The 16,195-nt window shown below is 34.8% G+C and overlaps 2 protein-coding genes across 6 annotated transcripts; one reads left to right on the top strand and one right to left on the bottom strand.

Annotated features, from left to right (window-relative positions):
* Positions 1-1,487: 1,487 nt before the first annotated feature.
* LOC111374177 (WEB family protein At5g55860-like) lies at positions 1,488-6,070 on the top strand. 5 transcript variants are annotated; one of them, XM_022996806.1, is made up of 4 exons: positions 1,488-1,574; positions 2,133-2,201; positions 3,153-3,355; positions 4,030-6,070. In XM_022996806.1, exons 3-4 carry the CDS (start codon positions 3,185-3,187, stop codon positions 5,812-5,814), a joined length of 1,956 nt encoding a protein of 651 aa, XP_022852574.1. In that variant the 5' UTR covers positions 1,488-1,574; positions 2,133-2,201; positions 3,153-3,184; the 3' UTR covers positions 5,815-6,070. The 5 variants fall into 5 exon arrangements, with proteins under 5 accessions (XP_022852574.1, XP_022852575.1, XP_022852573.1 ...); XM_022996807.1 differs by lacking the exon at positions 1,488-1,574 and adding an exon at positions 1,581-1,680; XM_022996805.1 differs by lacking the exon at positions 1,488-1,574 and adding an exon at positions 1,581-1,991.
* Positions 6,071-6,996: 926 nt separating this feature from the next.
* Positions 6,997-8,423, bottom strand: LOC111374176 (homoserine kinase). Its single transcript, XM_022996802.1, has one exon. The coding sequence runs from the start codon at positions 8,343-8,345 to the stop codon at positions 7,194-7,196; it is 1,152 nt and encodes a 383-aa protein (XP_022852570.1). The 5' UTR covers positions 8,346-8,423; the 3' UTR covers positions 6,997-7,193.
* Positions 8,424-16,195: the final 7,772 nt, after the last annotated feature.

The raw sequence follows: 16,195 nt of genomic DNA, 5'->3' as shown, positions 1-16,195 counted from the left end.
TTTTGAACCTTCACCAACTCCTCACTAGTCTCACAATCAAACACTTGAATATCCTTCTATTCTGTTTCATCCCAAAGCAACTCTAAAACCTCAACTACAGGCAAGCAATATAGTTCAGTTGTCCTATTATCACCAAGTCACTTCACTAAATTCATGAAATCTGAGTCTTTAACCAACCAAAATGAACCTTCACTCATTCTTTTCTTCTGCATCTTGTACAGATATCTAATTCTATCAGAATATCCTAATATCTTCACGGCATTGTCCAAAAGAAATCTATTGAAGAAATCAGGGTCAATATAGTCTATATAACTTAATTTTCCATGCTCATACACAAAATTTCTCATCTTCTGAAATAAAATTCCACCATGATGAAGCCGTATGCTGAAGTACTTTGAATTTTCCCCTGAAAAAACACCGATAAAAAGGAAGTTAAGCCCTAGCCCTTTTCAGTTCGAGCAACGAACATGTGCAGAAAAGATAGTACACAAGCATTACACTCTAATACACCAAATCACTTAAAATTTTTGAATTCCCCAGTACGTGAACACAATCAAACAGGGAAACTTCATAATCATACAACTTCACACCGTAAATCGAAAACAGGGGAAGACACTTACCATACACGGGTTGGGAAAGAGAGCCTCGAATATGGGCTGCAATATCCACTGGATGTTCGTCTTCTTCGTGGGTTTTCGCAGGTTCCATAATGGATGGTGAGTGGAAGGAAGTTGCAACTGACGTGTTTGATGTTGAGGAGGGAAATGTGTGTAATGATCATGTTGCCCTTCACTTATTTGGGGAAAATTCTTGAAATTATCATTAAAGGTGTCAACTGACGATTTTGGCGGTCAAACAGACGAAAATTGTCATTTTGGACTGGCCCCACACATTTTTTAAAGGTTTGGTATCTCGATGGCACAAACTAAAGGTTTGGACAAAATCTGCTAATAAACGAAAGGTTTGGTACCTCGACTGCAATTTTCCCTTCTATTTACTATATTAAAATAAGTTATTTGTTATTTTACCCTTTTAAAAATATTACAAATATGGTCAAAGTCAAATTTCTTAGTCAACTTACGGACATTTGGATGAAAGTCGTTCAAAAGGGCCTCTCCTGCAAAGTTTCGAAAGATTTGGAGTGACGGTTGCAACAGATTAAAGATTTGAGAAAAATTTGCTAATATTTTAAAGATTTGGAACCTCTATTGCAATTATCCCAAAAGTTACAATATCGCTTGCACAACTGTTCAAAATATAGCATTAATAAAAATTTCTCTTCTATTTATGGTAAATTATTAGCTATCTTTATTATTGCAATGTTTCAAAAGATAAAAATCAGAATTCAAATTTCAAACTACCCAAGAAATGGAAGTAATTAATTATATTTTTCCTAAAATAATCAACTTTTTGGAAAATCCCATCAACTTTTGTTTCTTTACCTCCCTTAGTCATCCTTCGGCCGGTGCTGTTTACTGACGTGGCACTGCTTCTCTCTCCTCTCTTATTTGCTCATATACTATGCAAAAAGTTTGTCTTTATTTATCATTCAAGAAGAAAGAACACTAGAACAGGTTAGGAATTTTCAACGTCTACTGTTTAAATTTTTTTCTTGACAACCCTCTTCTGTTTTCTTGCCTTTATTCAACCAAAAAAATCGTTTTCTGAGTTATTAGAAAAGTAAAGAATTTATCTTTTGATCCTCTTTTGTGTTCTCTTGGCTGCATATATTGTGATGTGATTTTCTTGGGCTCTTAGAATTTCAGAATCTTGGATTTTTCTTTGTGGTTTGTTGCTTATGCTTCTTAGATTCTGATAAGAAGTTTGACTTTGGAAGACCATTGAAAATTGAAGAAGCTGATCAAAATTTCCACTGTTAATGAGATTTAAAAAAAAAAAAAAAAAAAAACCCTTTTTGGGATTTGAAGTTTTGATGATTTCTAGAGTGTACAGTAACCTTTTGTGACTTTTGTCTCCTTGCTCCCTCTCTGGTATGATTAGGGTTTTTGAGTGAGTAATTATGAGTTCTTGTACTTTTCAGTTTTAACCTTCTGCTCCTCTTGTTTAATTATTACTTTACTTTTTTGCTTTCACCTTTGAGTGAGTAATTATCTTGTTTCATGTGAATTCAGGTTTCCCCATATTATTATTTTTTTTGATAAATTCAAGATTAAGAAGTCTTCTGAAGCATAAATTTTCAGGTAAAATTTAGTCCATAGCTTCAATACCAAATAAATTTGTAGATTTTAGTCATGTTGTACTTTGTTATAGCTAATGCAACAATTGAATTATGATGACTTAATAAGTTTCTGCTTAATCTCCAATGATTTTAGCTCTTCTATATTTGCTGAAAAAAAGTTACTTGCCTGACATTTACTGAATTGCTACTGGTGTTTTAGTACGTTTGCCCTGTTATTCGGCTTCTGAGACAATCGAAACTGAATTTCTCGAAAATTATCTTCTGTATTTAAATGTTGAAGAAATGGAAGTGCCTCGAAATTAATCCGTCAAATTTTCTTCTTTACGAATCGACGAAATTCTTTCTGTGAGTTCATATGATTCTGATTGGGCCCCTCTATCAGATCTGTATAATCATGTTAGAAGTTTATGCATTTTAGAGCTTTTCAAATCTTGTATATTTGTTAGTTGGCAATATAGGAATACAACATTTAATTCTTTGTATATACCTGCTATATTTCATTTATGACTAATTGAGTGTGTGCCTGTATTTCGAAGCATATATACACACAAGGAGATGGCATACTGTATCCGAAACAAAAAAATGCGAGGTTTTGTTATGCATTAACACACCTACTTTGCATATGGATCACCACTACTTATCTTTCGCCAAATCTTTTAGTTCAAGGAATTTAATACGAGTATTATTTGCTCTATATGTTCCTAGCGAGAAAGAATAAATTGGGTTTTCACTAAAATTTCTAATGGAATCTAAATCATTTTTTACATTCGAGATGGTAAAATACCATGTTGTAATCCTGCACTTAATGGAAGCTTCACATGAAATCATGCACAACTTTGTTTTACTCTTTAATTTGATATTAATAGGATGTGCTTTATTTAATTCAATTGGTGATCCTCTTTGTGGTCATTACTTTTCTATAACCCTTTCTTTCTCTGTATGTTCTTGACAGTCGAGAGTTGGAGTTAGAACAGGTGAAGAATTATGGTGGCAAAAGACTATCAAAAAACCAAAGGATCTACCAAAGGCGAGGTTGGAGAGATTGACACTAGCGCACCATTTCAATCAGTCAAAGATGCTGTCTCTTTATTTGGCGAAGGCGCCTTTTCAGGAGAAAAACCTGCCATTAAAAAGTCGAAACCACGTTCTGCTGAAGTATGCTACATCTTTTCTTCTGTTACCTTATATATATTCGTTCTAATCTTTATCCTCTTAGCATGTATCATAAGGTATATTAGACCGCTTGAACATATTTAGAAGCAACAAGAAACTAAATTCTTTTTCTTCTCGATGTCGAGTACTGCCTAATATGCATACTGAGCATGCAGTTAAGGTGATAGTACTCCTGCACAGTAGCTAGAATGGTGGATAAAGCATTAACGGTTAACGAATTACGACTCATGGGAAAAGGTTCTGATTAATTTTACCATTCTGTGACATATAGTTTACTTTTTAAATTTCTTATGGTTTTGCCAAGCTCTCGAGGTTTACTTTAAGTTAAGCAATGCTAAAGGTTTAGTGTTGATTTGGCACCAGTAAATGTAGATTTTGGCTAATTATTATTGATGCACCAGTAAATATAAGATTATCGCTATTTTCACTAATAAATTGTTTGGTAAGTTGAATTGGACACCACTAGAGAGTACTAAGAAAAAGAAGGTAAAATCTTGCTATGATCATTCCTCTCTATTAAAGTGTACCGAACATGCCCCAGGAGTTCAGACAACCTTGAGTTTCCCCAGTAAATTATTAGATTTTTTTTACTCCACTGTTATAAAACATATGGAAGTCTGTATGTGTTGCCAAAGTATTATATTTTCCACTTTCAGAGAGTGCTGGCAAAAGAGACTCAGCTTCACTTGGCCGAGAAAGAGTTGAATAAGTTGAAGGAACAATTAAAAAATGCTGAGACCACTAAAGCGCAGGCTCTTGTAGAGCTTGAAAGAGCTAAACAGGCTGTTGAGGATCTTACGCGGAAGCTTCAAACTATCAAAGAATCAAAGGATTCAGCAGTTAAGGCTACAGAAGCAGCTAAGTATCATGCAAAGCAATTTGAAGAATCTGGCAACAGCAATTCAAAAGAAACTAATGGATCTTCCAACATGGATCAAGAAACTGCACGGGTTCAGTACATGGCTGTAATGGCTGAACTTGATCTGGCAAAGAAGGAGCTGCGGAAATTCCGTCAGGAATATGATGCATCTGTGGAAGCAAAAAATACTGCCATCAAGCAAACAGCAGAAGCCAAAAATGCTACTAAAACAAACATGGAGAGAGCCAATGAGCTATCAAAAGAAATCATAACTGTACAGGAGTTGATTCAGCAAGTGAAGATGGCAAGTTCACAAGCACGGGAAGAGGAAGCAAGGGTCTATTCTGAGAAGGATGTCTACAAGCAGTCTTATAAAGCCAAACTCGAAGAATCTGCGAACAAATTGCTTGCTTTGAAGAAAGATATTAATCCTGAACTCACTATGAAGTTGGAAACTGACCTAGCTGAAATTATGTCAGAAATTGAAGTGCTACGTAAAGAGACGGATAATGCAAGGGCTTCGGATCTTGGTTCTGTGAAGACGGTTACTTCAGGGTTGGATGGTGCTAAAGAATCATTACAAAAATTGGCAGATGAGGGGAACTCTCTGAGAAGCCTGGTGGAGACCCTTAAGTTAGAATTGGATAACGTTAAAAAAGAGCATTCAGAATTGAAGGAGAAAGAAGCAGAAACAGAATCTGTTGCAGGTAATCTGCACGTGAAACTCCGGAAAGCCAAGTCCGAGCTCGAAGCAGCCCTTGTTGAAGAAGCCAAAGTACGAGGAGCATCTGATGAAATGGTTGCTACAATCCACCAGGTATCGTTGGAGACAGAAAATGCAAAACGTGAAGTTGAAGAAATGAATCAGCAAGCAGAACAACTTAAGAGAGAAGCAGAAGCCACTAGAATTGACTTAGAAGCAGCGGAAAAGAAACTATTAGTTGCATTGGAAGAAGCTGAAGAAGCGAAGGCAGCTGAGGCTAAAGCCCTAGATGAAATCAAGATGCTGTCTGAGAAGACTGATGCTGCACGTGCTTCGACTTCCGATCCAGGTGCCCAGATCACACTATCAAGAGACGAGTTTGAATCATTAAGCCGAAAGGTTGAAGAATCTGAAAAATTATCAGAAATGAAAATTGCAGCGGCTACGGCTCAGGTAGAAGCCGTGAAAGCGAGTGAAAGTGAGGCCCTTAAGAAGTTGGATGCTACCCAGAAGGAGATCGAGGATATAAAAGCTGCTACCAAGGAGGCACTGAAGAAAGCAGAGATGGCAGAGGCAGCCAAGAAGGCGGTCGAGGGAGAGCTTAGAAGGCGGCATGAACAGGAGCAAAAGAAGGCAGCAGAAGCAGCAGCGCGGATTCTTGCAGAAACAGAAAAGTCTTTTCAATCATCTCCTCGTATTTACCAAATCCAAAAGCAGAATCTTCCAGAAAAAGTAAAGGACACGCGAAAACTAGAAAAAGCAAAGACTTCCTTGAGAAAGAAAGTTCTTATGCCTAGTCTAACTGGAATATTCAAGAAAAAGAACCAAGTGGAGGGTGCTTCTCCTTCTTACTTGCCTGGTGAGAAGCCTGTGTGGTAAATTTGCTAGCTATCGAAGGTTGACAAAACCTCGTTAATATCTTGGATTGTGCATATCCTAAGATCAGGGAATTCTTCGTTGTAATTCCCCTTTTCTCCCTGTTTTAAGGGGAGTCGGCCAAAAATTACCGTGTGGCGAACTTGGTTTAATTATTGTAAAGATGTAGTTGTTACCTCTGCGTGTTTTTTCTCGTTGAATGCATAATGTAATTGTTCAGTATCCTCCGCAATGGCAATTCCTATTATCTTTGAAACGAGCTACGCCTGTTTGTGGCTTGTTATAACATATAAACGCCCTGGCTAAACTTATTTATTGATGGTAGAAGCGAAATTTTGATCAAAATTTGAGTAGATTTACAACAAATTTGTATGTTTAATTTACCAATTATTTTTTGGGACATGACAAGTTATGATTTGAATCTCAATTGAATCTTCTGCACTAGATTAACACAATAACAAAAGAAAATATAAGAGAATTATTTAAACAAGAATATTTTGTGCCCTTAACTCTACTAATGCTTCCGACCAAAATCAACTCTTAAACTGCCCAGGTGGGAAGTGAAGGAAAAGAAACAAAAGGTTAAGAAATGGCTGAAAACAAACATAGTCCTCCAACTACCGCTTGAAGATTAACCCAACAAAACACCAGAAATTGATAAATAAAAGAGCTTAGATTAGTACATAGAAAAACATTATCATTTTTTCATCTGTGGGATAAGTAAATCCCATTAAACATAAATCTGTGAACCATGATTTAGGTGCAGATTCTGATCTATAAAATTAACAGAAGATATGCCAAGATTCCAAATCACGATGGAAGTAAATATTGTTTTTTTTTTTTTTTTTTCCCCTAAAAATGCAGTCTTTTCACTGTAAGAAGCTTCCAAAAATGCCACACAAGACTCAATGCTAAAGGACAAACCACATAAAAGTAGAGCAAAACCCACCTAGCAGCTCATTAGACCAGCTCAGAAGGCAAGAAAAACAGCCTCTGAGAGAGAGAGATAGAAACCTGAAATCACAGAAAATATCCTTGTTTTCTTTCCGGTGGATAAGTTTCCATATTATTTCTGTTTCCACAGTATTTCATTCTTAACTTTAAGATGTTACAAACTGCAATCATCCAAACTATTATCAGACTTTGGAGGTTGGAAATTAATACATGCGCATGTCGATAAATCACTAGAAACATCCCGAATGAGATGTGCAAATGTAAAAACTTTAGCAGAAACTGTCTTAATGATAACTGATAAATATTATTGATAGTCAAACAAGGGAAAGTAAATCATGACGGATGGCATGATCAGAAGACAGCTCTTTAGCAGCCAAGGAAACTGCAATTACAATGATCAACGCACCCTCAGTTATTTGTCAGCAATATTATCTGGGAATACTACTAACAAGCCTAGCACCAACTCTATCAAGTTGCTTGACCATAGCCAAGGCCTTCAGATTCCCTCCTTCCAAAAAAGCCTCCACCATCCTTTCCCCAATTTTCCGGCCAGTCTCCTCATCATCTGTCACGGCCACTGCAGTGGGCCCTGCCCCGCTAATTGTGCATCCAAATGCACCAGCCTCAATTGCAGCCTTCTTCACAGCCTCCATTCCTGGAATCAATGGTGCTCTCCTTGGCTCCACTATTTTGTCCGATGACAATGCCTTCCCAAAGCCTGCGAGGTCCCCTTGCAACACCGATGCAACCAATGCCCCTGCCTGGCTGCAATTCCACACATGGTGGGACATTGTAATCTCCGGTGGCAATGCAGCTCTCATTTTCTTCGTAGGAGCTTCAAATTCCGGATTAACAAGCACGAAAAACAAGTCTCTTTCATGGGGAAACTTCAACTGCATCAATTCCAAAGGATCATAGCTTCTAATTAAAACAAATCCTCCCATGATGGAGGGAGCCACATTGTCTGCGTGATAACCAGACACCTTCGACTCTGATTCAAGTCCAGCAAGGACGAGTTCGGACACAGATAACTTCCCACCAAACAATTCATTTACAGCTACAGCAGCTGCGGCAGCACTGGCTGCGCTGGAGCCGAGGCCACTGCCGAGGGGAAGTCCTTTCTCAAGGGAAAGGGAAAGCCCAACAGATCGAATCTTAAGCATCTTCATAACGGCAATGGCTGCAATACCTGCACAGTTCCAAAGCGGGTTCTTGCTAAGCTTGGACCCGGCACCAGATATATCAGAAATGGATACCTCACCAGGGTGCACATTCGGGTCAACCCGAAGGGTAACATAATCTCCGATTCCGTCAACGGCGCAGCCTAGGAAGTCGAAACCCGGCCCGAGATTGGCTACGGTAGCTGGGGCGAAAGACTTGACGGAGGTGAAACAAGGTTCAGGATCGGCTGTGATGGCCACAGATTTAGGAACTGCTGAGACGGAGATGTTGAATTTGAGGGACGACTGGAGGTGGGATTTGGGAAAGAAAGTAACGGTGGGGTGTGGCTGCGTGGTAGAGTTGGTGGTCGAGATGTGGCGGAGCTTCAACTGTAACGGAGATTGAGAGCTCACGGCCATTGTGATCGTGCTGGAAGCACTGTTAGTGGAAAATGTACAAGAGTGTTGAAATAGTCGAAAGACAAATCCCTAAAATTGTATTGCATTGCTCTAAAATTGACGACATTTCCGGTAAAGTTAAACTTTTTGGGAAATTTGCACTTTTAATCCTCTATCTCTTTAAAATATAACAAATATACCCAAAAACCTCTGTAGCAAAATCTATCATCAATCTTTCAATTATGTAGCAAAGCTTGTCATTCCCTTCATTTTGATCATTTAATGATATGAATTTATTAGAGGTCGAGTTGGGGGCCATAATGAGGCATTCCATATGCCATCTTGAAGAACTTGAATCGATTTTTGCTCAAACATGAAATGAAAATTAGAGAAAAATTCTAGAATTTCCATTTTCTACATCCTATTTTAGTATGCATTTTGAGGCAGTCATACAATTCTTGAAACGAAGGTCTCAAATTTGGTTACCAAAAGCTGTAGAGAACTAAGATGACAATTCCATTTTTTTATTTTATTTTTTTAAATTATTGAAAGTCTATAAAGTCATAACATTCAAATTTAACTTAAGAGATTTGGTAACATTTTTTCACAATCGATCCTAATAAACAAAGACCAACAATCTGACTTGAGAGTTGAGATTATACCTATTAGACAAAATGATTCGAAAAGCAATACAAATAAAAATTCAATTAAAGATATGAAAACGTTATGACAATCCATTCCCTACAAAAGATTACAAGATCGAGATCGTGCCAAAGTTGCTCTTTTTTCACCTACAGACCTACTTGTACATGAAAATGAGTGTTGCATATAACTCTATAATAAAAAATAATAAATAATAAAAAAGAAAATTGGTTTGCCTCCTGAGGAGGAAGCATTCTTGAGCCATTGGAGTTTCTTCTAATGAAGGGCAAATGGAAATAGATCTGATTTTTGCTCTTTCTGTGGTGGCAAAAGTGGCTTGATTTACTTTTCTGCGTGATGACAGTTTTTGCAAGAACGGTTTCTTTTTCGAGTTTAGGAGTTTCTTTATATCTTTTTGTGAGTATAATAGAGCTATTGCCAGAAACGAGTCTTGTATATCCATCAATGAAAAGCAAATAAATAACTACTAATTAAGCCTATACAACAATTTCTTAAAAGGATCTAACTTTACGGTCCTCTTTATCAATGCACCTTTTAGGGATGAATTAAACTAATTGTATAGTCCTTCTCTACGTCGTTTGACATCCTTTCATGTGTCAAAATCATGGCCCTTCTTTGATGTGCTCTGAAAACAAATATAGATTTTATAAGTGAATAATTTGTATAATGCACATAAATCACCAACAAAAACTCACACGTCATCGATTAGCCACCCATCATCTTTGATAATTGCATCAAAAAATTGTCTCCAAAGTTATTGCTAAACCTAGCCATTTGGACGAATTCCCCAAAATAAATGAATGACAAGGAATGAGATTATTTAGCAACTAGGGTTGTATTGGAAAGTTTATTGGTACACCAATATCATGTTAGGAGGTTCAGTTTCCTCAAATTAACCTATGCTTTCTTATTTAGTTTTAGTATAAGTGCAGCATATAAATGCAAAGTTAGTGTATTCTCTTATAAAGAAACATGCTACGTAATTTAAAAAATACTAACAGAAAAGTGAGGTAAGAATAGTAGTGAGAAAGCAACTGATGTATTGCATGTAGAATAGGAAAACAATAAAGCTTTAGATGTTATGTTCATGTCAAAGAAATAGCTGACATACCATCCCATTAACTAATCTAAAAATTGTTGGAAAATGGTTATTGTTAGTGAAATGGGTCAAATTTGAGCCCAAATTTCAGTGGGATTCATACTTTAATTTTAATAGGACCTAGCATATTCATGTTCTGCTCCACGAGTTGATTAACGTAATATATTTATTTATTGAAAATCATTTAGAATTAAATGAAACATTGAATGTCAATTTAACTCACCTGAAACTATGAATTATGGAAGAATTTGATTTGTCAAAAACTTATCATATATAAAAAAGTTAGGAAATTTTGGTGTGGTTTATATGATAGAAGTTTGGGAATTGAGTTTGAGCCCCAATGATTACCAATAGTCTTTGGAAGGGGGGAAATCTATAACCTATTAAATGCTATCTTTTTCGTGTAACAATTGATTTTTAATTTTTTTTTAGTTGGGTTCCGGGTAGGGTCATTCGGGTTATTGGTTAACTTGACTCAAACAACCCGATTTTTCATATTTTGCAACTGAGTTAGGGTGGCTTATCCAAACCCGTATCATTACTTTTAAACCCTAGATTCCTTTGACTCTTCCTCTCGTCATCGGCTGTTGCTCCTCCAATTGTTGGAATCTCCATCACCGACCATCATCTATACTGTGTTGTCACGTTTTGCTTGTTACTTCCCATCGATTTCTGCCATAGTTGCCTCTTCTTCTCAAACTATCATATTCTTACTCATTTCTCTTTAATTTTTTTCCTAGTTTAGTTGTACATTATTTCTTCCATGAGTTATTTACATGTGATGATATTGTGGGGGTTTCATTGGTGTTGAAGTTTTGTATAAAAGGGGGATTTTGTCGAGAAAGTGTTTTGTGTTATATATAAATGGGGATTGGGGAGTTGGGACTTCACCGCCTCTCCACTTGTGGCCAAAAATTACCATGTTATTGTAAGTTCTATTTTTATTTTTTTTCTTTTCCACTTTTGTACATGGATTGCTACGATAAAATTCCTACAAGTTTTTTTTTTCCTTTTTCCGATTTTACTATTACTCAGGAAATTTTGCTATATAAGAGAATTTCCTCCTTCCTTCTGACTCTGTTATGAAGTTTTCTCTTGTCGAATTTTGCTGGCTTCCCTTTGTTATAAAGGTTATGATCTATACGAAACAGTAGCAGTGACTATGCATAGAGGATTTTCAGTACAAACCTTATGCAGTTATTATTACATGACTGATTATTGAAGAGCATCATATACCGAAACAATGTTTCTTATGCCAAATGAAACAGAGTATGAAGTTCCTAACCACATTCTCCTACTTAATAATATGTTGCTACCTGAAGTCGGATCACGTACTCCTAGAATACCATTTATTGGATAGTTTTTCCAACCTCGTAAGTGCGGCATGTGCGGGCACAACAGGGCATACTCATCGATTTTGTACAAGTCGAATTCCCCTACATAACAACTGTCCGAATGTTTAATACTTTAAATTTAATGTTTGTTATTTAGTAGAATAGTTCATTATTTAATAGTTTTTTTGTGTTCGAGCATTTGACGTCCCATGTTAAATTTAAATTAGTGGTTTGAAATCGTAGTATGCTAAGATTTTTATTTGATAATACCTCAATCTATTGTAATAAAAAATAATAATAATAATAACAATATTTAACTATTTGTTTACTTATACAATCAAATATTCTCAAAATTACAGATGCAATTGTTTTATTACAACACGAATCATACAAATTACACACACAATTGTTTTATTACAATACAATATTTACATTTTTTAATAGAAATAAAACACTATGTTTTATGGATTACAGTTATATTTATAAAAATCACAGACTAAATTCAACCTCAACATATCTATTCAAGACTGATTTATTGTATCAACCTTGCGACCAATACTCAAAAATTCTATATATTTTATTGCGAATATGCTGCAATTGCCCCTGCAAGTAAATAATAATATATTAGTTCGACACATATAGCTAAAAATTAAGTTTTCATGATTCACCTTGTCTCGTCGTCGTTATATCCCACACAATGACTAATCTGTCATCGACTCGAATCATCGCGTCTAGCTATCATGGAGAGGATTATAGCCATCGACCCCAATATTTGCGCCAACTGAGCTTGTGTCAAACAAGTACGGTTGGACTCATATACATAGATAGTGGAATCAGCGAATGCGATCTCAACTGCAAAGCAGTGCGAGTTCATGATCACTGAAACGTACATATGTGTATAATCCGTCCATGACTTTTTACACATCAGCTCCAGCCCAATGACCCATTCCAACATGTACTTAGAGGCCACATATCCGTTCCCCTGGAGTAGGAGCGAGCCATGCTCAATATCCATTGCACTTGCAAACCCAGAGCTCAAGATAACTCGGACAGGAATGTCAAAAGATCTCGTGTGTCTTCGAGTCCAATCACACAATATTTCCATCGCTAAATCGATGTGCTAAACCAAAAATACTAATAAAAATAGAGAGGGTCATTTAATTAAATAAAACAACAAATTACATAAACATAATAAATAACAACGAGAATACACTTATGTTATCGACGGTACATCTGAATCATCTTCTCCTCAATCTTATAAATAAAAAATTACGTAAACATAATAAGTTGATTTTGTCGGTACATCTGAATCATCTTCTCCCCAATCTTGTAGCTATTGCTAAAAAATGAAAAATATTACAAAAAGCATAGATGATCACATATATACTTCAGCAAAATCATAAAAATACTTAGTCGGGTCTAAGGGATTTGAACCATTCATTGAACGTTTTGTGCTTCACTGAGTCAACCTCGTGAAAGAGATTGGGGACCGTTTCGTCGACGAACGTCCTTCTCTTCGCCTCGACTGTGAAGGGGAAACGATGTACTGTAACGACAATCTTGGACTCTTAGCGACCACTAGTTCTGGCATGTCAGCAACGCGATTCTTCCTCTTCCTCACCTCCGTCAGCCCTTGGACATAAAAATGACATCCTTGGTCGTGTCTAGCGTCCTCTCCTCCTGCGTCACTTCCTTCTCCTGTACCCCTTCCTGCGCTACATCCCCTGCCTATACCACCTTCCTTTTTGTACTCCCTTCGCGCCTCCATCGAGGCCACACTATCCATCGTATATGAACAAAATGACTCGAATGAAGCATTCAATGGCCACGACGAATCATCATACCGCATATGACCATCTCCTCCATCACCCCCTCACCCATCAGAACCGCCAGCCCCTCCGTCATCCCCTCCATCCCAAAAGCCATCAGTCTCTAGCAGGCCTATTACATCGTCTCGTATCGCTGCGACCTTAGAATGAAGGTCTCCTAACTAGACTCGTAGCATCGCGACATCATTTCATAACTCCACCATGTTGCCTCTCATCTCCCTCGTAAATGTAGTTAGGAGTTCGAACCAATCATCCGTTGAAGCATTGTGACTAGGTGTGGAGGTGATCTCCTCAGCTAAGATAATCTATTTGATGGAGGTAATACTGGACAACGCTCCTAAAAAAATAAATATTACAAATAAATAATTTAATTAAAAAATCAAAACGACAATCAACAAATTATATTCAATTAACATACCCTATCTCAATTCACACTTGACTCGGGCATCTGATCGTCTAGTGCAGCCGAAATGGATAGTCCACGGAGATAACCCTGACCCTCCTCTTCGATCAACGATATCAACTCGATGAGGAATTCAAGTTGACATATTGACATTTCACTGAGTTAATGACCATGTATAAATATTTCGGAAGGACGTACAACATAAATTGCAAATGTATAATATGTACCTCAGGATCGTCGAGAAGAGCTGATAATTGTTTGGCAAGTGGCTTGTCTTGTACTCGCCAATTATGCATCCAAGGGTAGCCAATTGAAAACTAAACATTTATCACTTAAAATTTCAAAATCAGCTAAGTTGTCTTATATACTTGTTCCTATTCAAATTAAAACACTCTCATATTTCATCTGCTTCAACCTCAAAATCTAAAAAATTTATTGAACATATATATATATATATATATACAAAATATAGTTTTATTTAAAAGACGTCACTACCATTTTAGTTAACAATTGAAAACTAAACATTTATCACTTAAAATTTCAAAATCAGCTAAGTTGTCTTATATACTTGTTCCTATTCAAATTAAAACACTCTCATATTTCATCTGCTTCAACCTCAAAATCTAAAAAATTTATTGAACATATATATATATATATATATACAAAATATAGTTTTATTTAAAAGACGTCACTACCATTTTAGTTAACAATTGAAAACTAAACATTTATCACTTAAAATTTCAAAATCAGCTAAGTTGTCTTATATACTTGTTCCTATTCAAATTAAAACACTCTCATATTTCATCTGCTTCAACCTCAAAATCTAAAAAATTTATTGAACATATATATATATATATATATACAAAATATAGTTTTATTTAAAAGACGTCACTACCATTTTAGTTAACAATTGAAAACTAAACATTTATCACTTAAAATTTCAAAATCAGCTAAGTTGTCTTATATACTTGTTCCTATTCAAATTAAAACACTCTCATATTTCATCTGCTTCAACCTCAAAATCTAAAAAATTTATTGAACATATATATATATATATATATACAAAATATAGTTTTATTTAAAAGACGTCACTACCATTTTAGTTAACAATTGAAAACTAAACATTTATCACTTAAAATTTCAAAATCAGCTAAGTTGTCTTATATACTTGTTCCTATTCAAATTAAAACACTCTCATATTTCATCTGCTTCAACCTCAAAATCTAAAAAATTTATTGAACATATATATATATATATATATACAAAATATAGTTTTATTTAAAAGACGTCACTACCATTTTAGTTAACAATTGAAAACTAAACATTTATCACTTAAAATTTCAAAATCAGCTAAGTTGTCTTATATACTTGTTCCTATTCAAATTAAAACACTCTCATATTTCATCTGCTTCAACCTCAAAATCTAAAAAATTTATTGAACATATATATATATATATATATACAAAATATAGTTTTATTTAAAAGACGTCACTACCATTTTAGTTAACAATTGAAAACTAAACATTTATCACTTAAAATTTCAAAATCAGCTAAGTTGTCTTATATACTTGTTCCTATTCAAATTAAAACACTCTCATATTTCATCTGCTTCAACCTCAAAATCTAAAAAATTTATTGAACATATATATATATATATATATACAAAATATAGTTTTATTTAAAAGACGTCACTACCATTTTAGTTAACAATTGAAAACTAAACATTTATCACTTAAAATTTCAAAATCAGCTAAGTTGTCTTATATACTTGTTCCTATTCAAATTAAAACACTCTCATATTTCATCTGCTTCAACCTCAAAATCTAAAAAATTTATTGAACATATATATATATATATATATACAAAATATAGTTTTATTTAAAAGACGTCACTACCATTTTAGTTAACAATTGAAAACTAAACATTTATCACTTAAAATTTCAAAATCAGCTAAGTTGTCTTATATACTTGTTCCTATTCAAATTAAAACACTCTCATATTTCATCTGCTTCAACCTCAAAATCTAAAAAATTTATTGAACATATATATATATATATATATACAAAATATAGTTTTATTTAAAAGACGTCACTACCATTTTAGTTAACAATTGAAAACTAAACATTTATCACTTAAAATTTCAAAATCAGCTAAGTTGTCTTATATACTTGTTCCTATTCAAATTAAAACACTCTCATATTTCATCTGCTTCAACCTCAAAATCTAAAAAATTTATTGAACATATATATATATATATATATACAAAATATAGTTTTATTTAAAAGACGTCACTACCATTTTAGTTAACAATTGAAAACTAAACATTTATCACTTAAAATTTCAAAATCAGCTAAGTTGTCTTATATACTTGTTCCTATTCAAATTAAAACACTCTCATATTTCATCTGCTTCAACCTCAAAATCTAAAAAATTTATTGAACATATATATATATATATATATACAAAATATAGTTTTATTTAAAAGACGTCACTACCATTTTAGTTAACAATTGAAAACTAAACATTTATCACTTAAAATTTCA

Source organism: Olea europaea, unplaced genomic scaffold (assembly GCF_002742605.1).
Source record: "Olea europaea var. sylvestris unplaced genomic scaffold, O_europaea_v1 scaffold1216, whole genome shotgun sequence".
In the NCBI taxonomy this organism is placed as follows: domain Eukaryota; kingdom Viridiplantae; phylum Streptophyta; class Magnoliopsida; order Lamiales; family Oleaceae; genus Olea; species Olea europaea.
The sequence above is the reverse complement of the archived record's forward strand: the minus strand, read 5'-3'. Positions and strand labels throughout refer to the sequence as shown.

Bases quoted from the DNA above. Each gene is read 5' to 3' on its own strand.
- LOC111374176 (XM_022996802.1), bottom strand. From the start codon at position 8,345: ATGGCCGTGAGCTCTCAATCTCCGTTACAGTTGAAGCTCCGCCACATC.
- LOC111374177 (XM_022996806.1), top strand. From the start codon at position 3,185: ATGGTGGCAAAAGACTATCAAAAAACCAAAGGATCTACCAAAGGCGAG. The intron at 3,356-4,029 runs GTATGCTACATC...TTCCACTTTCAG, and splicing joins CGAAACCACGTTCTGCTGAA to AGAGTGCTGGCAAAAGAGAC.